General features: G+C 28.9%; 1 protein-coding gene and 1 pseudogene across 1 annotated transcript in view; both read left to right on the top strand.

Annotated features, from left to right (window-relative positions):
- Nucleotides 1–14,114: 14,114 nt before the first annotated feature.
- LOC123009965 lies at nt 14,115–15,553 on the top strand (annotated as a pseudogene).
- A 3,090-nt stretch (nt 15,554–18,643) lies between these two features.
- Nucleotides 18,644–24,412, top strand: part of LOC123010024 (innexin inx1) — a 12,303-nt gene continuing 6,534 nt past the window's right edge. The window contains exons 1-3 of the mRNA XM_044406641.1: nt 18,644–19,004; nt 22,538–22,645; nt 22,693–22,848. Of these exons, the coding sequence (XP_044262576.1) occupies nt 18,756–19,004; nt 22,538–22,645; nt 22,693–22,848 (513 nt within the window). The 5' untranslated portion in view covers nt 18,644–18,755. The remainder of the gene's footprint in view (nt 19,005–22,537; nt 22,646–22,692; nt 22,849–24,412) is intronic.

The raw sequence follows: 24,412 nt of genomic DNA, 5'->3' as shown, positions 1-24,412 counted from the left end.
GTCTACAAAAATTTCGAAGTTATGAGAGTATAAATTTTGCATTTTGACTCTATTTATTTATATAAACTAATTTTATTGTAATAATAATAATAATGCTTCAGTTTTATGAAATATAAAAAATATAAATGAGATTTGTAAGCTGAAATTGTTTTTTTTTTTCTTGGCCAAAATTCGTAAACCTGACGGTGCTAAGCTAAAAAAATTACAAATGACCGATTTTTGTGTCTACTATATAAATATATAGGGTGTTTCAAAACCCGCGCCTTAGAGAAAAATGCCATGTAAGGTCAGATACCAGGAAAATTAAAAAAAAAATCAATCTATAAAAATGTCGAAGTATAAATTTTGCATTTTGACTCGATTTATTTCTGCTGAAAAAATAATGTTCTATATTTTTTTGCTGCAGGCAAACAAGAAAGCTGTATTCTAAATTGTACGTAACAATGTTTAATGTTACTTTGTGGCTTTTATGGCAAAATTTTTGTACCTTTACTAAATAATTATGAAAAAACATTATGCAAGATTATCAGTAACACTAAATAGTCATAAAAAATGACAAATGTCAAAATAAAATATCAAATTTTTTGATAGATAGATTTTTTTAAACATATCCATGTTCCTGTTATCTTATCTTAATGGAAAATTTTCTCAGGTTTGCGAGTTTTGAAACACCTGTATGTGCAGAATTTTGATATTTTGAGAATTGTCTTCTTATATCATAATATCATAATTTTTGATTTTAATGTTTTTTCGAGATTTTCTTCTTTTAAAAATGAACTTTTTTTGAATCCAAAGTATTATTAATGACGTTTTCAAGATTTAAATTTATGGTCACATTTTTTTTTTTAGGATTTTAAATTTAAACTTATTCTCTTGAAATTATGTATTTTTAAAAAAAATCAAGATATTTTATTTTAAGATGATAAAACTTTGGAGTAAAATCGTTGCTCAAATGTATAACCTCGTTCTCAAAATTGTATGATTTTTTCCATTCCACTTTCAGAATTTAACAAAATGTTCTTTTTAGTCCCACAATCATGAAATCTTATTTTCAGGTTTTCAGAATTTTTATAAACTTTATTAAATACGTTCCTTTTGAGAAATGTTTCTCAGATTATTTCTCAAGATCCTCTAAATATTTCTAGTTTTCTCTGAAAATAATTATAACTTTTCCAGAATTCTGCTTTTATTTTGACACTATTTCTCAACATCTTGAGTTTTACAACAGATATCTTGAAATACTTTCAATTTTTCTTAAAATTCAAATTTTTGTTTTCCGAGATCTTTAAATTTTGTCTTAGATATTTTTTCAAGATTTTAGTTGCACTTGGAAATGGAAATGGTACTTTATAAAATCTTCCAAAATTTCAAATAATCTCTAGACCACAGGCGATCCGGGTAATTTGCCCAAATATTTATGCCCTGAAATATAAATTCCCATAATTTTTTATGGAATTTCGGTCCCTCAACAGGTCGCGTTGGGATCGGCATCCAATATGTTCTATGGAAACCACTTAGCAACAGCGAAACGCAGACGCTGTTTTATCTCTCTTGCATTCCTGAAAGAGCTTGCGTTGGCCTGAAAAAGCGCTTTTGGCGCACTCTGGCGATCCAGACGCGAACTAAGAGCGAAAGCTCGACTAGTGGTCGCCACCTGACGGAAGCAAGAGACGCGCCAGTTTGAATATTTTGTGAATGGATCAAGATCGAAGGCGGCCTTGGAGAAAATGAATGAATGATTGAGTAATTTTATTGGAGGGTGCGAGGCATAGCCGAGGCGTTTTTTCTAACAAATGATTAATTTGCTGTCTATCCGTTTTATTTGTATGTTAAACAGACCTTGGCACAGCATTTTTCTCGCTCGACAGTAAAATGCCGGATTGTTGTGTACAATAAAATTACAACATTTGTGACGCAAACTATTTCTTTTTATCATTCTGTCAGTTTTTGTCATTTATTACAAATACGCCGAGTCAAATGTAAAAAACAAGTTTTGAAATAGAGAAATAACAATTGTGCCACTCATTTTCAAATGCTAATTGAAATGATTTAAAAATAAAAATGATTTATTTGGAAAATAAAAAATGTTTAAACAAAATACTCATAATTGATTAAATTAATGAAGAATTCATTAATAATTTAGTAAACCATTGAATTAAACAATATTAGAATCTATCAGATTTATGTCAAAAAAGCACTGAGTCTTACTTATATTTTGAAATATACCTAATTTTAATTTAATTTCTACAAACTGTTGACTACTTGACTCACTTTTAATCTTTAATAAAGTCGTTAAAATTGCACATTTGACAAATATTTACAAAAATCATAAAACCCAAACCTCCAGTAATATTTTATGACAAAATACTGCACAATAATGGAGTTGATTATCATGAATGGAACTTCCTACAATTAAAAAAGGTCACGGTACCTTAATTGCAAATACAGGCTGTCCCAGCAAGTTCAAAAAGTCCATTAGTGACCTTTAAATGGTGAAATTTAAAAAAAACTGTATAGGACATTGATAGATACTAATCAAGTGCATCACCTAAAATTATTTTCAACCATACAGCATGTCCCAAAAATAAGTTACGATACAAACTTGTGTTTTTTTAAATAAAACACCGTATGTTTCTTGGAATTTTTGAATGTAACCTTTTAAAACAATGTTTTTACCTTAAACTTTTATTAGTCGATTTTGCTTAGTTTTAGAAATAAAATGTTTTTTTGACAAAAACATGCACTTTTTAAAATTTATTACATAAAAACTAAGACAGCTAGAAGAATTTTTTTTTACTTCTGCTAAGAAGAAAGTACAGAATTTAGCTGTAGCAATTTTTTAGTGTTTTGCATTTATAAAGATTAAGAAGTTTATTAAAAGTTAAATACCTTAAAAAATTTAAATGGAACACCCTACTTTTTATTTTTATATACAGGGTGCGCCAGAACTCGCGCCCCAGAGAAAATTTTCAAGTATGGTAAGATACCAGGAACATGAAAAAAATGTTTAAAAAATTCTATCTGTCAAAAAATTTTGACATTTATTTTTTGACATTTGACATTTTTTATATCTATTTAAGGATACTGATGATCTTGTATATGTTTTTTTACAATTATTTAGTAAAGGGACAAAAATTTTGNAAAAAATTAAGAAGTTTGTTAAAAGTTAAATAACTTGAAAAATTTTAATGGAACACTTTATTTTTTATTTTTGCATCTAATAGATTGATAAATTTTCTATCTAAAAAAATAAACTTTTAATGTCTAAAATTGATAAATGAAAAGATATTAAAGATTCAATATTAATTGTAGCAACAATGCCTGTCAATATCTGATCAACGATAGTAATTCCACCACGGATCACTTATCCGTTGATTTATCTAGAGATTGTAAAAGTCGTTATAAATACTGAAATTCAAATTATTATTTCATTGTAAAAATAAAGAATAATGGATTCAGTTTAAGACAAATGTGATAATTAAGTGATACTTCTTCCGTCTCTTGTACAACTGTGCACTTTTTGGCTACTGAAACAATAGTAATTATTTTAATGTTTAACGTTAAATAGTATATTAAAGAACAGGTTTTATAAGGGTTGATTTGGCGCACGAATACCAAAGTTAGAAAACGAGCCGTAGGTGAGTTTTCTATGGGATAAGTGCGCCAATGCCATTATAAAACGAGTATTTTATGCTATTTTTTCTAATTTGCGCCCCCTTTTTTCTTATTTTCGTCTAGAGAATTTTGTGTTAGTTGGTATCGGTTGGTAACACTCGGCGCCTACCTGATTTTTTAAATCATTTCTGCCGTCTGTCATTAAAGATAAAATTTAAAAATTATTAGTTAGTAGTGCTACAACATAATAATAATAAATAAAATATGAGCCAACAGAATTTAGTTTGCACTCCGCCCGAAATTCGCGAAATTGCCGAAGCAACAACGCAACATTTGTTACCTGAAGTCAGAAGCGGCATACAATAACTAAATAACCCTAAATTCATTAAAGTACAGTGTGCTTTTATAGATAGCCATAAACGACTTCTACTGAGAAACGTTAATAAACGTATTATAAACGCAAATTAGAAAAATATCTTTTTAGTTATTGATTATAAACACCTAAAAGTAAGTAATTTTAGAAAGACAATTTAATAATCTTTTTTATGCAAAAACAATAAATTGGTTGTTTCATTGAATTTTTTAAAGTTACTGAACTTTTAGCAAACGCCTTCATTTTTTTATATCTTTGTAAATGCAACAAACTAAAAAAATGTTACAACCTTATAGCTTGTACCTTCTTCTTTGCGGTAGTAAAAAAATATTTCTAGATGTGTCAGTTTTTGTGTATAATAAACTTTAAAAAAGTTCAAAAATCCATCTTATTTTTAAAACTAAGTAAAATCGACTAATAAATGTTTAGCATAAAAACGTTGTCATAAAAATCTACATCCAAAAACACTAAGAAATATACGGTGTTTCATTTAAAAAAACACAAGTTTGTATAGTAACTTATTTTTGAGACACGCTGTATAGTTGAAAATAATTTTAGGCGATGGACTAGATTTTATCAATGTCCTATACATACCAGGTGAATAAAAAGTATGGAACCAAGCGTTTTTTTCGTAAACTAAGCACTTTACGAAAAAAATAATTAGTGTGGTGTAAAGTACAATTAAAATGTGACCATTTATTAAGAATAACATTTTTCGAAATTTCTTTTAGTTTTCTAGTTCTGGAAAAAAATTTTTCTTTTTAAATGCCAACCATGGTAATTTTTTTAATTAAAGATTATAATTAAAAAATGACCTCTGATTAAACAGAATTGTTTTTTAGTCAGTACTTTTTTTAATAAATTGTTAAAGTTGCGTTCCGAGCCCATTACGAAGATTTTCCGAACTTGAACGAGGGGGTCGTCTCAAGACTTTGGCCGTTGGAGAGTCCGGTTTTTTGTGTAGGTGCTTTGGGGTGGTTCCGGATGGATAAAAAAATCTAATAACAAATCATTTTCTTCTATTTTTAGTCCATTCGAAACCACCCCAAAGCACCTGCATAGAAATCAGCGCTCTCCCATGATGAAATGCAAGAAACAACCACTTCGGTTAAGTTCGGAAAATGTTCGTGATGAGCTCGGAACGCAATTTTACCAATTAATTAAAAAAAAAGGTACTGGCTAAAAAACAATTTTACTTAATTCGAGGTCATTTTTAGATCATAATATTTAATTAAAAAAATTATCATGGTGGGTAGCCATTTAAAAACTCGAAAACTAAAAGAAATTTCGAAAAATGTTATTCTTGATAAATGGTCACATTTTAATTGTACTTTACGTTACACTAATAATTTTTTTCGTAAAGTGCTTAGTTTACGAAAAAAACGCTTGGTTCCATACTTTTTATTCACCTGGTATATATTTTTTAAATTTTACCATTTAAAGGTCGCTAATGGACTTTTTCAATTCGCTGGGACACCCTGTATGTTTCAGAAAAGGTAAATAAACCTCACAACACAGTTCTATAATATTTTATCATTACTGACCTTGTGCTGGTAATACTGTAATAATTTGTTGCTTTCACCGTGCCCTATTGTTAATGACTGATATTACGAATTTGCTTTAGGCTTCCTGTGTCATTACAGCCATGCAATAATAAATGATAGTCGACAAAGTCCTAATTTAAATATTGTTTACACTGATTTGAAATAAATTCCTTTTTCAAAGTTAAAATCGGAGGTGAAAGCTTCAAGAATTCTCGGAATATTTTATTACAGGTGCAATTCGTCACTTACCTGGTTTTCCAAGAATAACGGCTGCATTTTCGCCCCAAGTCATCACGTAGAGAGTCTCTAATTTATGCTAAAACGTAGTCGGAAGATAATAATTTTGTCGAAAATTGAAAAAACAGTTAAAAACTTTGGACGGAAATGCTAATTAAATAAACCTTTATTGTTAAAAAATACCAAAGCAAGGACGCTTTGATTCGGTCTCTTCTTCCTCAAAATGCTAATTAAAACGAGCAAGGTTTTGTTTATTGTTCTAATGGACTTTGGTCATGGTTTACTGTTAAAAATTAGCACGAATACAGGGTTTTTGTACGCAAAATAAGTAATTCTTTGTAATTACAGTTCGTTGCCCAAAATTGTGCAAAAAGTACCGCAATTATTTCGCAACAAAAGGTTGTTTGAAGGTAAAAGAACTCGGTTGCGAGTGGTAACGGATTGGGTATTAGCAGTATTAGCAGGAAAGCAAAGAACTGGAAATTTTCTAAATGGACAGTTACTTTTGCTAGTTAGTGACATTATGTTGTCTGGAAGGTGGTCATTAAAAAGAATTTTATATCAAGATTTAATTAATTCAATTAATTTGTCATAATATCAAACTTTTTGCGATAGTGTGAGATTCTGATTTTTATCTTAAGATTTCACACTAAAATTTTGATTCTTTTATCAAATTTTTTTAATTAAGATATTAATGATTTTAATTTATTTAAATTGTGACATATTTTGAATAAATGTGATCAATGTTTTTTGGTATTTTGTCGTTTTTAATTTCAGAATTTAGTTTGGGCTGTAGGTTTTTAAAAACTCTTTACTTTTTCAAGATTTTTACATTACATTTACTGTGTATGTATGTACTGTGTATTTACAAGTATTTTTAGTTGTATTTTAATCATGTTTTTTTTAATCTCCTTCTCTACACTTTTGGCATTAGTCCTCTTAATAAATAATTTTAATTTTTTATTTTGACATCTTTGTGTTTTCAAAATATTCTAATTTCTTTTTAAGGATGACAAAATCTTTTATAAAACCTTAAAAGGTTTTAAATCGTTTTTAAGATTTACGTTATATTGTGACTGAAATGTTTCCTTTTCTTTTTTGAAGATTCCAACTTCTTAAATTTTAACTCATTTTAGGTATGATATTTACTAAAAAGTCAAATATTTTATTCTAAGATCTTGAAACTTTTTACTCTTTAAATTATTTTCTAAAATCCATTAAATATCTCTAGTTTTTTGTCAAGATTAATAATAACTTTGCCAAGATTTTGATTTCATTTTAAAATCTTAACACGTCTGAGTATTTTAAGATCTACACTCTTTAAATCTTGAAATAAAATACATATCCCATTTTTATTAAGATTCGGATTTTTTCCAATGTTCTCAAACTTTCTCCCCAGGCTAAACTTCTATTTAGTTTTTTTTCAAGATTTTAATAGCTTTTTAAATCCTTTACTTATATAAAATTTAAGATTTGTGTTTTGCTTTTTACATTCTTTAAGGTTCTCATTATTTCAAAAAACTTTCAATGTGTTAAGTAAAATATGAGGACTTCAACTTTTCGAAATTATGTGATTTTTTTTGAGTTTTAACGAGTCCTCATATTTTACAAAATTTTTTTTTTTTTCCAATATCTTAAAATTTTACTCTCTGATTCTTTAATTTTTTAAATTGTGAGATCTTTACAGACACTCATCATATACCTTCAAGACTTTTTAAGATACGATTTCTTCTTTATACAGGGTGCGCCAGGACTAGCACCTCAGAGAAAAATGCCATGTAAGGTATGGGATACCAGGAAAAAATGTTAAAAAAATCTATAAAAAATTCGAAATTATGAGAGTTTAAATTTTGCACTTTGTCCATTTTTTTTTCTCTTGGAAAAATAATTTGAAAATTTTCTCTGGGGCATGAATTCTGACACACCTTGTATGTGTATTCTTCCATAATTTAAATATTAATAATTATTTGCAATTTGTAAACGAACACAAATAATTTTTCAATTTAATTACATAATGAAATTAATTTGTTGTGTAATAGCATCAATAGCAGTAATCCAGTGATAACAGATAACAGCAAATCACATCAGACAGTAAAAACCATTTATTTTGCCATAAATCTAAGTTTTACAACCACAGATAAGCACCTCTCTGGTAACAACAATTAACAATTAATTTCGTCCTTGTCTGTCCAACAATAAATTTACATTTCAATAATATTTTCCAATAAAACATTGTTATGCAATCCGATTCCCATCTCTTCTGGCGATAAACGCGACTATTAATTTAACGATTCTCTCGAATTCAAGGCGAACAAGACCAGGTTGTACAGACAGCAATCGCATATACAGGGTGAATGCACAATTTCTCATTATTGCACAAGCCGAGTACCGGCATTGCGTCACGTAGTTCTTATACAGAATTTAGAGGAAGAGGTCGTTGGTCGATGGTGACCGCCATGTGGAGAGGATTGTTGGTTATACACAATGGCAAGTAAGGACATTGCTCTCGTTATTCACGAAAGGAGATGTCTGAAGATCGACGTGATGAGGTTTTGGGGACGAGTCGAGAATATTTTTATGGTTTTGTTGCATGAGTTGAGGTTTAAATGCTGCATATGACTTTTTATGGCTATTTTAAGCAATGATATTGCAATTGCGAGTTGTGCAAGTCTGCAGAAAGAAGTAGAACAACTGGTTTGCTTTGTTGCACGATTTGGATTTAAACGAGTCCCAAATCCCAAATCCAAGAAAAAAACAGGAAAATGAATTGTTAGAAAAATTGTAGCTTCTTTTATTATTTTCGCTATTTGCATAATTGTAATAATTTATTTAAATTAGGCAATTTTTTCCGCTACTGTTTATTCGTTATTATGGCCAAATGTAAAGCAATTTTTCTTTAGATATAATATAATTATTGCAGTGAAGGTAATAAAAGTGAATTAACTAAAAAGTATGTTTTTTATTAGTTAAGTATTTGAAATTTTGAACTACAACTAAAATTTTGAGTTTGGAAGAAAATATAAGCTTCTGTTGTCTATTTCAACATTCAAAATCTTGGAATGCGATTCTAAAAAATGGTTCTAAAATACATAAAATATTCTTATGAAACGCCCATTTTTATGAAAGTGTTAAAAAACATCGACGTCTATAGCCTGATTTTGAAATACGCACAGAAAATTTTGTTAAAGTTAAAGTTAAAGAGATAAATTTAAAAATTGATAATAATTAATCTTTAAAAGAGCTTACAATTTATAATTCAGAAAAAGATACTAAAACTTTGAAGAATTTTAAAAATAATATTAACATCTTACAACAAAATTTCAAATTACAAATGTGGAGTAGTGCTAAAGCTTTAAGTTAGTACTAGAAACGAAATTTTAATATTTTGACATAAAAATTCAAAACTTTTAACAATAACAAATTTAACACGAGTTTTATACAGTAAAATTCATAATTTTGACATAATTTTGAAAACATAACTAACAATAACATAACATAATGTACAATACTTACAACATAGTTTATTTACAAAATGTACTTAAGTATCTAAAATAACGTTGAGAAATAAGATCTTTTTAAAAAAATCTTGAAAAATATTGATATGAGAAAGCAGGCAGAAGTTTTTTGTAGATCAAAGACTACGACAGAGATAATAAGATATCTTATTTGTGAAGTTATAAGTTAAAACTCCAGTTTTCTAAGAGTAGAAATGATACTGTAAAAAAGTTCACAATTTTGTAGAAAGAAAAAGTTCACAATTTTATAGAAAGACAGAAATTTTTTTAAGAATTAGATAATTGTAAATTCTGAGATAAGACTTGAGATGTTATAAAATGATGGTAAAAAGCACGATCTTAATTTGCAAGATCAAGAATTAAAAAAAAAAGATCAAAATCATATCTTGAAATTACAATCAGGATTTAGAACTAATCTTTGAGAATAAGAACTTAAGATAAATATTGAGACAAAATTCTGAATCTTGGGAACGAACACAAATTCCGACAAGATTTTTTCTGATTTAGTTTTGCTTTTTGAAGAAATTTTATATTTTGTTTGTAACCTAATACAACCGAAAATACCTTTAAAAATCTCAAAAAAAATAATTTGAAAAGATTGAATTAAAACCAGTAAAACCCTTAAATACATATGTATAACGTCAAAAATTTTCATTAAAGTTATTATTGAAATTGTAAAAAAAACAAAAAGTTTTTGATAAATTAGGTATTTATTATTATTATTTATTATTAAAATAGGTATTTATTGAGTTTGAGAAAAGCAATACTTACAACATAGTTTATTTACAAAATGAACTTAAGTTTTTAGATACTTAAGTATCTAAAATAACGAGAAATAAGATAACATCTTTTTTTAAAATCTTTAAAAATATTGATATGAAAAGGCAGGCAGAAGTTTTTTGTAGATCAATGACTAAGACGGAGATAATAAGATATCCTATTTGGGACGTTATAAGTTAAAACAGTTTTCTAAGAGCAGAAATGATACTGTAAAAAAGTTCACAATTTTATAAAATCAGATAATTTTTTGAGAATTAGATAATTGTAAATTCTGAGATGAGACTTGAGATGTTATAAAATGGTAGTAGAAAGCACGATCTTAATTTGCAAGATCAAGAATTAAAAAAAAAGATCAAAATCATACCTTGAAATACAATCAAGGTTTAGAAGTAATCTTGGAGAATTAGAACTTATGATAAATATTGAGGCAAAATTCTGAATTTTGTGAACACAAATTCCGATAAGATTTTTTTTGATTTAGTTTTGCTTTTTGAAAAAAAATATATATATATATATCAGTAAAACCCTTAAATATGTATAACGTCAAAATGTTTAATTAAAATTATTATTGAAATAGTAAAAAAAAACAAGTAGTTTCTAAAAATTCGAAAAAATTCTAAATCTTGAAATATGCCAAAATTTGTAGACAGATATTGAAATGTGAGAAAAATCTTTTATTTGTTAATTTATTATAATTTGTAATTCATCGCCTGATAATTATTTGTGCAGATGTTAACACTGTATTCACCACAGACATCTGCGATTTCCGAAGAATTTACGTAATTAAAGAACAAATTTGCAGCAAATCATGTCTAAAAAAGTTAGCACAAAAACAAGAAAAATAAACTTGCTTGCATCTCACAGAAAAACTCAAATCATAAATTATTTATTTATTCCAAACGATGTTGTAACACAAACAATTTGAACTTTAAATCCTAATAAACGTTCACCTGACATCAATTAGTTCTACTATTTACCCATAAACCGACAAAACATCATGATATAAGCCAAAGAAATAAAATTTCCTAATCGCGGAAGAAGCATTTGGCCGGCAGATGTGATCCGGTCCTGTTTTTGTCAGCCGTCTAAAAGTCCAACAGTCATATTTTCAAAATAAAAATAGAATTTCCCTTTTCACAAAACCCCAACCCTCAACTGGGCCACTAGATTTCGATACCTACCAACCCTCATCCTCACCACCACACATCTGCTCTTATAATCCGTTTCTCATCAAATAAACAAATCCCAACTTACAACCATTCAAACGCTAGTTGTGACCAATTTTACAATTTAGCTTAATTGGAATAAATGGAGGCTTTATTGCCCCCACCGGACATCAAAACTTATTATTACATAACCAAATCGGTCAAAATTCGAACATTTTTGCCGCCAAAAGTGCAGCGTAACTAAAGTGTTTATTTAAAACCCGCAAAAAAAGCAATTGCGGTTAAGTGTAATGACACGATAATCAGCATAAATTGTGAAAAAAATGCCCGAAATGACTCGAAACTACTTTCCGCGCGTGCTGGTTATGGGGCGATCCTGCGAGCGAGGCTAGATGGGCACATGCGCGTTGTACTTGAAATAAAACAACGGCAATTTGGGAAGAAATTTGAAATTCTTGTTTTGTTTTTTGGAGATTTGGAAATTGGGGTCATTATGGGTGGGTCATGGTATTGGGGGAAAAAAAGATTTATGGTCGAGTTGTGGTCTGCAAGTTGGAGTTTTTGGTCCATGGAACCCACATGTGTGGTGTCCTTCGATTAATTCATTGCAAATGGGATGAAACTAGGCCAGAAGACACACCTCATTTAATTTCTGTTCTCTATCGTTCAGAGAAATCATTATTGGTGGTAGCTGGTATTGTTTCATAAATGATCTCAGAATAATGCGTCATAAATAATGATGCAAATCGGTCTGTGGTGACATTTGACGAAAAGTTGTTTGTTAGGTACTGAGAATTCTGATTCGAATCATGAACTATGACAACTGATAAGAAAATGTGTTTGCATTAACTTGAGTTGTTAAAATGTTAAAATTATTGCAAGATCTTAACACAAAGATCAAGATTCTGAAAATAGTAGGGGTTGTAGCTTTCCATGAAAAAACAATTTTAAGTTCTTGGTAAAAGTTAGGCCTTCTAAAAATAACCTATAGAGATTAAGATTTAAAAAAATAAACTTAAATAAATTTAAACTTTTATTAAAAAAAAAACGGAGGTATACAGCTTCAAGTACCTAAACTGTTAAAAATTGCATGTGATAAAAGGTCATTAAAAAACATTAAATTTAAACGATTTTATGACGAAGCTTGAAAAGAAAAAAAATTAAGATTTTTTACTTTGCGAGATATTAAAATAGATACATATTGAAAATGATAGTGATAAATAGTATATTACATAACGAGCACAGAAAGTGACAAATAACACACAAATGGAGTTTAATGTCATTTGTGGCTTTTTTTTCATTTTCATTTTTTCCATGTTCCTGGTATCTTATCTTACTTGAAATATTTTTCTGGGGCCCGAGTTTTGGCGCAGCCTGTATTCTCCACGGCCCCCACGACAAAAAAGACCATTATTTTCAATGAAACGATTTAATGTTTCTAAGATCTAAGATCGACAGTTATTAAATTAGGCGAATATTAATATGAAATACTTACCTACTTAATTAAGCCAATTTAGGTTTAAATAGTCGCAAGTTGCTAGACGCGTCTAGGGCTCTTCGCAAATCGCATAACCCCTTACGTTATTTTCTTAACACACACGTGTTTATACTGCGAGTCGTTCGATATCGTCAATTTTCATATATGGTCGTAGGAAAAATTTCAAAAAATGCAATTTTGAGATTTATGAGTTTTTTAAATGATGTCAAAATTTTGTAAATAAATTAAAAATTCTGAACCAAACAAGATCATAATATATAAATGATGGTGCAGTCAACGAGGAAGTTTTAGATGTATGGATGGGAACAGAAAAAAGTGGATTAATTTTTTTGTAAGAGATCTTGAAAACAGTAATTTATATTTATTTATAAATTATATATACTAAAAGCAAAAAATTAAAAAAAAACATCGCGCGCTACTTCCCTGAAAATTTTAAAATCTCGGAAAATCATTAAATTTGAAACATTTTAAGGATATAAGGCTCAAGATTTTGAAAAATTGGCGCAATTTTAATATCTTGAAACAAGTCTTGAAAACCGGATCAAAAACCAGTTTTTTGACACAAGCGGTACAAAATTTGTCTCTTCTCACATTTCACAGTCATAAAAATCTATTTGCAATACAAACATAATTTAATTATCCAAGTATTAGTTAGCACACTTTTTGTAAATAAATTAAAACCTTTCACCGCACCGCACCCGGGCAGCAAGTCAATGGGGCGGTATAAAGATTTTACCAAAAAAAAGTAATTAATTAGCATTAGCATTTTTTCATTCAAAAATCCTTGAAGAAAAATTGTTTTGAGAATTTTGAGATAAATAAAAAAGAGAAAAATTTGTTTCTAAAAACTTATGATTGAAGTGAAAAAAAAAATTATATAAATGAATTTCAAGAAACTTTCTGGGCGCAAGAAGAAATAACATAAGAGTTTTTTTTAAATTCATCCTATACCTCCTAAAAACAAAAAAAAAAGAAATATGGCATGGACTTTCCCTAAAAATTCATTAAAGTCATTAAATTTAAAAATTTGAAACATCTTAAGGGTAATAAAGCTCAAAATTTTGAAAGTTTGTACAATTTTAATGTCTTGGAAACCGTAACAAAAAGTAGTTTTTGACACAAGCGGTACGAAATTTGTCACCTCACATTTCACAGTCATAAAAATCTATTTGCAATGCAATCATCCAAATATTAGTTAGCAAACGTTATGTTAATAAATTAAAAGGTTTTGTGGTTATAGTATTACAGACACATTGAAAACCTTTCTTTGTATACCTATCAAGCTTACGACACATCAAATAAAGTAAAGTTTTATATTACTGTAATGGAGATAAATTTGCAATATCAGTAGCATTTTTAATTTTTAAAGTTGGAGTGGTAATTAAAATGTTGCCTCAAAAACAACTGTTTTATTCAGTGTTACTAATCCTGGTTCTAATTTTGCTCTCACTATTGACCAAAAATAACACCTGTAAAACCTATTTCGATTATATTAACATTTTTACTGGTGACTGTTATTATAATCGTGATATTGATGACAATACTGTAAGATAATTAAAAGAAATTTATTCAACTAATCTATCCAAAAATTAGATACAAATAATTCAACGATACATAGGAGTCTACGAAGAGCACAAACTCCAAACCGACGACGGTTACATTTTGACACTTTTCAGAATTCCGCAAAGAAACCCTAAAGAAATAGTTTTAATGCAACACTCATTTCTCTCCGATTCTAAAATCTGGGTGTCTCAATTTAATGAATCTGTGGCGTTTTTGTTTTGGAGAGCCGGTTTTGACGTCTGGTTGAGTAACTCAAGAGGGACTTTCCACTCCCAGAAACATGTCACTCTAAATATAAGCAATCCATCATTTCTCACCAACTAATCAAAAAACTAGTTTCCATGAAATGGGCTATTATGACCTTTCGGCTCAAATTAAATACATCACACGGGTAACACAAAGGCCTAAAATTGTTTATATGGGATATTCGATGGGAGGTACCATCGGATTGGTCTATGCTAGTACCAAATCAGAAGAAGCAAGTCATTTGGTAAAATTGTTGATTTTGATAGGGCCCTGCTCTCATACTGATCTAACCAAGTCTGTACTAAAAGTTTTAGTTTCACTTTATTGCAAAATTCATGTAAAACAATCGAGTTTTGTTAAGTCGGATTATGAAAACCCAAGTTTTATGATATTTTCAAAACTGAAATTACGGCCAGAGTTGCGCTTTCTGACGCTTGGTACCGGAAAATGTTCAATACGTTTCACTCCATTTTTCCATTTAAAAAATATTTGCCTTTTGTTATTGGCTTCATTCATGGTTGGACTCCAGAAGAAGCAGATCCGGTAAAAAAAAATTTTTTTAATTTAATTTGATCTTTGTTTTTAGAAATTTAGTCACTCGATGGTGGCTAGTATCCAAAGTGAAGTCCCTTTAAAAATGATAGTTCATTATTACCAAATTTACACATCTGGTGGCCAATTCGTAATGTATGACTATAAAGAAACAAAAAATTTGGAATTGTATGGCCAAAAAAATCCCCCTTTATATCCACTCGAAAAAATTAAAGCACCGATTTTTTTGGTTTATAGTGAAAATGATACACTTTCAAGACCAGATGTGAGTTGAGCGAAAAACTAAATTGTATATTTTTTATTTATTTTAGAACAATGAATATTTGTATAGTCTTCTTTCTCACCAAACAAAAATATACGGAAATTTAAAAGTCAAAGGACTCAATCACGCCGATTATGTTTTTGGTCGACATAGAAATGAACGAGTTTATGAGAAAATCCTTGAATTGCTAAAACGAATTTGATTTAATTCGTAATTGTAATTAGGTTAATTTATCCAATTATAGCATTAGCAAAATATGAGAATTGATGCAAGATTTGACCTTTCTTTGACTTACTCTAATTAGTCACTCGCACAAATTTTAATTGTGACGACAAAAACGCGCAAATGCTTAAATAATCATAATTACGATTAAATAACAAGCTTTGTTTTTTGATAATGAGCTTGTTGCTTAATGGCTAAAGTTAATAAATAATTATAGTCTTTTCGTAATTTATTTTTTGCTAAAATATTTAAAACTTGTTTGGTTTTTATGTGGTACAAGATTTTTTTCTACAACAACTGCGTCTATGTAGAAATAATTTAGAAAAAAGAGAAATTTAAAAAAGTGTTATTTATCTTGATAAAAATTTAATGCTGAAACAAAAAGATTGTAAGTATGTCCTCGGATTGAGTTTACAATAGGAAAAAAAAAATTTGATTTTACACCAGAACTGCAAAGGAAAAACATTTTTGCTATTGTAAATCTGAAATCAAAATTGCCTTAATTTATTGAAAAGAAAAGCTCATTTTACTCTTGATTTTGGACTTGTAATTTTTAAATTCCATCACATTGGCGGTTTTATTTTTTTGACAACGATGTCTCTTTGAGAAATAAGTTTACGCAAGTTAAATAACAAAAATGTTTCTGAAAAACTTAATTTTAATAAATGGCAACTCAAACAAACAGCTAAACAGATAGAAAAATTTTTTTACAAGAATTAACATTATTCAGTTAATGAATTAAATGTCAAAATCAAGAGAAAAATTAACTTACTTTTTTTTACACTGAATCAGAATAATAAAGTTTTAGTTACAGATTTTCTAGTTTCAGGTGAAGCAAAAAATGTTTTGCTTTTGCAGTTTTGGCGCAAAATCAAAAAAATTTGTTTTCCTCTTATAAACCCAATCCGGAGACATACTGTATATTTTAAAAATAAAAGTTAAATAGCTATTATTTTACATTAAAAAATGTAGTTATTTAATCAAAAAACCTCAAAAATCTAAGGAAGAAATATCAAAATATTAAATTTTGAAGTCTTGAGACACAATCGGACATTTTCAGATTATCGTAGTTATGAAGAATGTTTGTGAGGTCTTAAATTTTGGAATTTACATGTGTATTTACGAAAACAAGGACTTTAAATAGAGATCAGCAAAACAAAACGAAAATTAGTTGAGATCTTGAGGAAAAATGTTCTAAAAAATATGCAAAATACGGCAAGATCTTAAAACAAGACGATCTTAAAAAAAATTAAAATCTTGTAATGCTGCTAAAAATTTATAAATAAAAGAAACATTTTGAAATAAATTAAAACTTTAAGAAAAAGATAATATAATTCCAAAATTTTAAAATAAAAGTTGGAGTTGATAAAGGAAGATTTTTGAGAAATAGGGTTAACACAGAATCTTTGAAAAAATGTTACTAGATCTTGAAAAGAATTAGAAGTACGAACCAGATCCAGTGTTCTTACGAAATAATAAAGGTTTTCAAAATAAAATCTTATAAAACAAATAAAAAAATTTCGACAAATGCTGTAAAGGTTATATTACAAAGGTGAATCTCTAAAAAAATGTGTTGTAATTCAAATAAAAATTAAACCTGTGGAATTGTATGGTTTTAACTCAAGGTTTAAATATTGGAAGTTGATTTTTATAAAAGCCATATCTTTAACAAAAGTTGATTTGAAGTCAGTATCATTAAACATGTTGCTAGATCTAAAAAAAAAGAAATTCATATCAGTTCCAAAGTTTTCAGATAAAAATCGGTAATTAAATAACATCTTATAAGAACATAATACAAAAACGTGAAAAATAATTTAAAGATCATTTTATAAAAGGTAATATGTACTATTTGTGTATCAAGAGAATAAACAACTAGTTTTATTAATTCCTAAAATGGAGGCATTCGAGGGGTTAAGGTTAACAATATTTATCAGAGATGCATACAAAACTTTTCTCCCAACGAACCAATTTAATAATTGTTATATGTATAGAAGAAAGTGATAATAGGTATTGGAGTTTATTGACAAAAAACTCAAAATCTTCAGTTCATTCGGTTTATTTGTATGTAGCTGTATTTAATGTATCAATTTAAGACAGTTTTCATAAGATCTTATACCTAATGTGTTCAATTTTTAAATCATCAGTATATACTTTTTTTTTTTAGTTTTTATTCTCATCTGAGGATGACCACTTTGTGGTTGAAACGGGTTGTGTTTTAAATAAAAGTTTGGGTTTAATCGTGTTTTTGTTCATTGTATGTGTATGTCATTTATTTTAATTCCTAGGAATTATTAATCAAAAATGAAAAATAAAAGTTCACTTTATTCCCGGTTGGGAGAAAAAACATTAACCAAAAATGTTGTAACTAGAAAAAAACTTGCAAAATTTTAGAATGAGACCGCGTTAATATTGAAGAGAAAAATTTTGATTTAAGAAAAAGGATTCTAAAAAAGTTTAAATCTCAAAATAATCTTTGAACAACATCAAGATAAAAAGATTAGGAGTAGGTTAATTTCATTATCTTGAGAGAAATGATTAAGATTAATTTCTTACCTATGTAATACAATCGATTAATTAATTATTTCATCTTATAATTAATTAAAATACCACTTTCTGTTCAGGAAATTATGTATATTTTATCAAAAAAAAAAATTAATCGGTTTTATGACCAGTGGCTGCTATTAAATTAATTCAATTAAATTTCGACAAACAAAAGTTTTATCTGATTATACTCATAAAACACTGAAATTTCGAATGCAATATTTATTTTTCAAATTCTTATCAGCACAAAATAAATGTCCTTAGTGTTTACATGCAATAAATTAAAATTTCTGTAGCATATTTCATAATTAGTCCTTATCAATTTTTTGATTAAATCCTTTATATTACTGATTCTAGTCTGACCTACCGTACAAATTACCGGTTTCCGATCGTCCACCTGAACCCTCTAATTCCTAGACCATGTGACGTAGGGTTCTAAGCTCTCCAGTCCCCCATTCGAACCTTGAAAATCCCCCTTGTGCTCACTTGGTCGACTGCACTCTCTGGTGGGGGAAGCACCAAATCGAGGGGGCAGCACTCAGTAGCAAGTTACGCCACGGAGTGTGTCCGTCGCATCCTCCATCGTAAACAATTCCATGTGACTAAAGATGACAAGTGATAGGTGAAGTGAAAGTGGCAAAATGTTCAAGCTTTTGGGAGGTTTGAAGGACTATCTCAAGTACCAGGATGTCATCGTCGACAGTGCCGTTTTTCGGATGCACAATTTGTTTACGACGGCGTTGCTGATGGCCTGCAGTTTGATCATAACGGCCTCGCAATATGTAGGAAATCCTATACAGTGTATCGTTGATGGACTCCCGGGGCACGTCGTCAACACCTTCTGCTGGATATCCTCCACGTTTACGATGCCTGATGCTTTCAAACGACAGGTAATCGCCTTTTGGCGCCAAAAATACAGCTTTTTTGAGTTTTTCAATGAGCGATGCTTTCGTCGCGTTCTCAAAAATCAATACCGACGATTCTTGTGCGAGTTCTACGACATCTGCGAAGCACGAAAAATGCTAATTTTGCAAAAACTTGACTAACATATGACTTGTGACCATTTTTTAAAGCAGATGGCGGTTCTAAGGCCGTCATTTCACTTTAAATATAGCCAAAATGCGTTTAAAAATAATTTTACTCTTGTAAGCGTAGCTTTTTTCAAGTTGAATTGAATTATGACTTGTTAAATGAAAAAGAAAGCAAATTGGTTCAACTCGGAGTACTAACAAATGAGATTATTGACTACAATACAGATGAATCACATGGAATAATTGATCATGATTTAATTTGAGTCATTGTTTAAAAAAATATTGATGTTGGATAGTTTAGGGTACTAGAATTTGATTAGGACGATTTGTATGAATCACCTTGTGTCCTCTTTTTGGACAAGTCATTTACATAGTGACAAAATAAATTGTTTCATGTCAGGTTGTCACTGCTTCATTGAATATTTTTGCAAATACAAAAAATGCCATTTGACATAAAAATTTAACGTGTTTTAAACACATCTGAAAACTTTTCAATTTTTTGCTTTTCCAAATTACTATTTTTTTTTAATAATTATGGGTGTAAATACATAACTAGTTTTTCTAATTTTTTTAGCAGCACCTGTGCTTCTATGTTTTTCAGTTTTTGATTTGATTTTGATGTCGAGAGTAAAGGTCACCTAAAAGTTAAATTTTTTTTCTTGTAATCAGGAAATATACAGTGAACGTCAAAATGTAGTATAATCTTATTTATTGAAACTAAAAATATTTTGTTTCGACAAAAATGCTCGAATAGGTCAATTTTCCTTTAAAAAAATACAAAATTCTCAATTTGATTTAAAATTGTATGTTTGTTTTATGTTGATATTATTTGACTTTTTTGGTGTTTTTTTTAGAAAACTTTACGTAATATTTAATATTTTGTTGTTATTTTGTCAATTAAAAGATCTGGCTAAAAAAATTAGGGCATTCCACTAAAAAAAAAGGTAAAAGTGTAAAATTTGAAATCATTGTTTGAGCATTTTTGACAAAACAAAATATTTTCAGTTTTGACAAGATTATTCAATAATTTTGCCGCTTACTGTATTAGAAGTATAGTATTATAAATCATGAAATTATGGCTCGGGGCGTTTTTATAATCTATATACATATAATCAAAAATTGATTTTGCTATTTTGGAACTATTGCCAGATTTTTGACCAAAAATTAAGTAAAAACAAAAAAATAGTTGCTGAAGAGGAGTTCGAAATGTCGACGTAAAAACAATTTTTATAGCCGTTTGTTCCTTTATAAATGAGTTTCTTACGTGAATAAATAACTTAAATATTTCTTAGAATAATTAAAGAAGCATACATATTTTTATTTTTTCCTTGAAATTGTCTCTCTTGAACAATTTGTTTTTTTTTTAAATTTATAAAGTGAGTCACAAAGCAAGCTCTTGCCACGCTTTATTGAGTCCGTGATTATATAGTAGTTTGAATCACAATTTCAAAAGTTTTAAGAAGCAGTCTTATTTTTCTAATTTTTGAGCGGTTTTGGGGCTTTTTGTTAATTAAATCACTGTTTTTTTCTTCAAATTTATTTGCGTTTTGTCGAAATTGCAACTAGGATTATCTCTGAACAATCGATAATCACATTAGAGGATCATACAGGCCCGTAGCTAGAAACAATTTTTAGGTAGGGCGCGCGAAATTTTTAGTGGGGCTAGAACACTACTGCAGTTTTTTCAAAAAAAATCCTCGAACAGGTCGATTTTATTTTTTTAAATGCTGTTTTGGTATTTATTACGTCATTCGTTTTTGAGTTGTGACGTCATTTTTATTTTTTTAAATGACAACTGACATTTTTTTATTCACTCTTTTAAATAGCACACATCTTTATTTTTCTGGTAATAAAAATACAAAAATGATATTAAAACTTAAAAAAAAATAATTCAAAAAAATAGAAAAAATCTAGAAAAATATTGACAATTAACGTAAAAGGATTTATTTTTTTTGTTCTTGCCTTATTTTAAAAGGGGCAATTGTTTGTTGTATATTTTTTTTTAATAATTAGCTTGAAAATACTTAATATGAAACCTAAACACTAAAAAAAAACTAAAACCAAAAAACAATCACCCCTTATAAAATAAAGCAAGAAAGTTTTTTGTATAAAACTTTCCATAACTTTTTTAAGTCTTTTGATTTTATTTTCTTCTTTTTTGCATTTTTTGCTCTATTTTGTTTTTTTTTATTTGACATTAAGAAAAATTAAAATGACGTCATTACTCGAAAACGAATTACGTCATAAATGTGGCTGTAGTGTCAAAATGTAGCATTTAAAGAAATTAAATCGACCTATTCGAGGATTCATAGATTCAGTCTGTATTATAATTTTATGCGTTATTATTTCCAAAGAAAAGACAAAGTTTTAAAGTAAGGCTCAGAATATTCCCCCCTCTAGCTACAGGTCTGAGATCATAGTTCAAAGTTTTTCTACTCTTGTTTTTTTTTCGGCAATATTTTTACTGCTTTTTGAAATAATATTTGTTGCGATTTGAAATTGAAATTTTCAGCACCCTAAGAAATATTTTATTGATAAATCGCCTGTTGGATGCAGAAGTAGCTTAAGTCACAAAATGTAAAATTTAATGTAAATAATAGAGATTGTTGGTTTGAAATTAGTTTAAATATCACTTGGTTATATTTAATCTACATGTGTGTTTTATTGTATTAGTTGTAGAAACCAAACATTATATTCAACAAAAAACTGGACTTAGGATTCTTATTTGACAAAACCGGCAAAAATGGACTTCTGTATCCAACAAGCGAAATATTCCTTGACAAGCTTTCTGTTAAACCTGAAGACGAGAAAACAGTGTACAGATTTCTAAAAAAGGAAGTAGACCCATTTAGGAATCAAACTGTTATTATTTATTTATTTATTATTCGTGCATGGGCAGATGAGCTGTAGGTAAAATATTACACTAGTAAATCTGTTATGGACAGTTTTATAGTCAAGGTTGAACTATTTATGACTGCTTATCATCACAAACAACATATTATTACATTATTGTGATACAGCGTCCTCTTCGAATCATCCAAACAAAAAAATCAAATAAAGATTGCTAAATCTTTACAGAATCTCAAGTATTGTTAACTCAAACAATAGGAAGACGAAATGTTGCTCTTATCGTCATTGTTGTAACTGGAATTCAAACCAACGCGGTGAAAGGCAGTAAGCAGGTCGAAGCTTGACCTCGCCGGATTTTGATGAAAAATCGCCCAACTTTCACACAATAAATTGTAAAATCGAATCTCCCGGATCTCTGCTTGATATATTTTGCCCCGGAGGGGCGACCCGGGGCCCCACATCTGTAATTTAAGCTCGCCACATAATGACAGCCCACAATTTCTTTCCCTTGCAATAATTACAGCGTTCCGTTTTTTCCTCAGGTCGGTCGAGAAGTTGCCCATCCTGGTGTTGCTAACGACTTCGGCGCCGAAGACGCTAAGAAATACTACACCTACTACCAATGGGTCTGCTTCGTCTTGTTCTTCCAGGTAAGAATTACAAGTCTAGTAGAAGCAGCACTAATTTTTTTTACCAGGCTTTGGCTTGCTACGTGCCCAAAGTCTTGTGGGATGTCTTCGAAGGGGGCCTCATGAAAACGCTGAGTATGAGACTGAAATTCGGGATTTGTCACGAAGATGAGAAAAATGCCAAGAAGGAGGTCATTTTTGACTACCTCCTAACACATGTTAGAGTAAGTGCTAAAAATTTCGAAAACACTATTAAAAGTTTTTCAATTTTATTTGACTTAAGTCAGACATGTGATAAGTGGTTTGCAAATTGCAGGCTTGTCGTAAACGCATGCAGGAGTAAAGATTGTAATTTGTTTCTGATTACAAGGTTGGTAACGATACCGAAATGAATTTTAAATTAAAAGAGATAAATGTTTTCGTTCCACCCTGTATTTTGTCGAAGGCCAAGGCCGGTTAGCAAAAATGGTGTAAGAGGTCAAAGATTATTAAATTAACTAAGCAAGTACCTGAGTTCAAAGGTCAAGATTAAATTTTTGTATTATGCAATAGTTTAAACCAAGAAACTGACTCCAAATCGGATTAATGTATGCAAGTGGCGTAAATCATCAAAGTAATACGTAGGGAGCGTTTGCAAGTTGCGTGAGCAAATGTTTGAATAAATCATGATAAAATAAATAGTTGTGAGAAATTGTTGTTTCATTTATTTTGATTGGCATTTAACAATTAAAACGCCTTGGAAGTGTAATGAATGCACGCAGATTCGCGTTATTTATGTGTCTAAAGTGCGGGAAAAATCATAATAAGATGTGGGTCGAACATTTGATTGGAAAATTTTACAGTTAGTTTGAATTTGTGATAATTTTATCAGTGGTAAACTGTAAAACGTGACTAGTGTTACTTTAGCCTTTGACGTTAATTGGAAAAAATATGTTTAAACACGTAATTAAAATTTTAAGGTTTGATAACACTCTGCTCTATCGTGATGTTTTTTCAAAAAAAAAAAGAAATAAATCAAACTTAATTGACAACACATTTGAAGGAAATTTTAGAATTTCAAAACACAAAGTGAAAGAGATCTAAGAGCTTTTCTGACAATCTTAAGATGTAGAATTCTTTAAAAATTTTAATATCAAAGAAGTAATGTATTTTTTAGATCTTCAAACAAATTTCATGATATTAGAACAGAAAAACTGTTAAGTTTGTAATTTAGAAACTTAGGACCTAGAACTTTATCTATAAATAAATTTAGAATCTTAGAAGATTGGATATCACAATATAAAAAATTTGAAATACTTAAAAGAGCTGCTTGAATGGTTAGAATCAAAGTTGTAAAATCTACAATCCAGAATAATAAGACTAAATATTTTAAAATACTTGAAATTCTAGAAGTTAATGAAATTTTAGTATATTCAAATGAAATATAAAATTTTAAAACTTACGATTAAAAAAATTATATGTCAAAACATGTAATTAAAATTTTAAGATTAACTTAATTAAAAATACATTTGAAGGGAAATTTAGAATTTTGAACCACAAAAGTAAAAGGTATCTCAGAGATTTTCTAACAGTCTTAAGATGTAGAATTCAAAGGATCAAAGAAGTAATGTATGTAAAATCTTTGAACATAATGTTAGAACAAAAAAACTTTTAAAATTGAAACTTAGAAACCTAGAACCTAACAACTATCTATAAATAAAAATGGAAAAATTTAGAATCTTACAAGATTGGATATCGCAATATAAAAAATTAGGAACATTGATTCATTAAATACTTAAATTTAGAGAA

This window comes from Tribolium madens, unplaced genomic scaffold (assembly GCF_015345945.1).
Source record: "Tribolium madens isolate multiple individuals breed KSU strain unplaced genomic scaffold, Tmad_KSU_1.1 Scaffold_7;HRSCAF=85;Tcas5.2_LG10, whole genome shotgun sequence".
Classification (NCBI taxonomy): domain Eukaryota; kingdom Metazoa; phylum Arthropoda; class Insecta; order Coleoptera; family Tenebrionidae; genus Tribolium; species Tribolium madens.
Note: the sequence above shows the minus strand (reverse complement) of the source record. Positions and strands in the feature narration are given on the sequence as shown.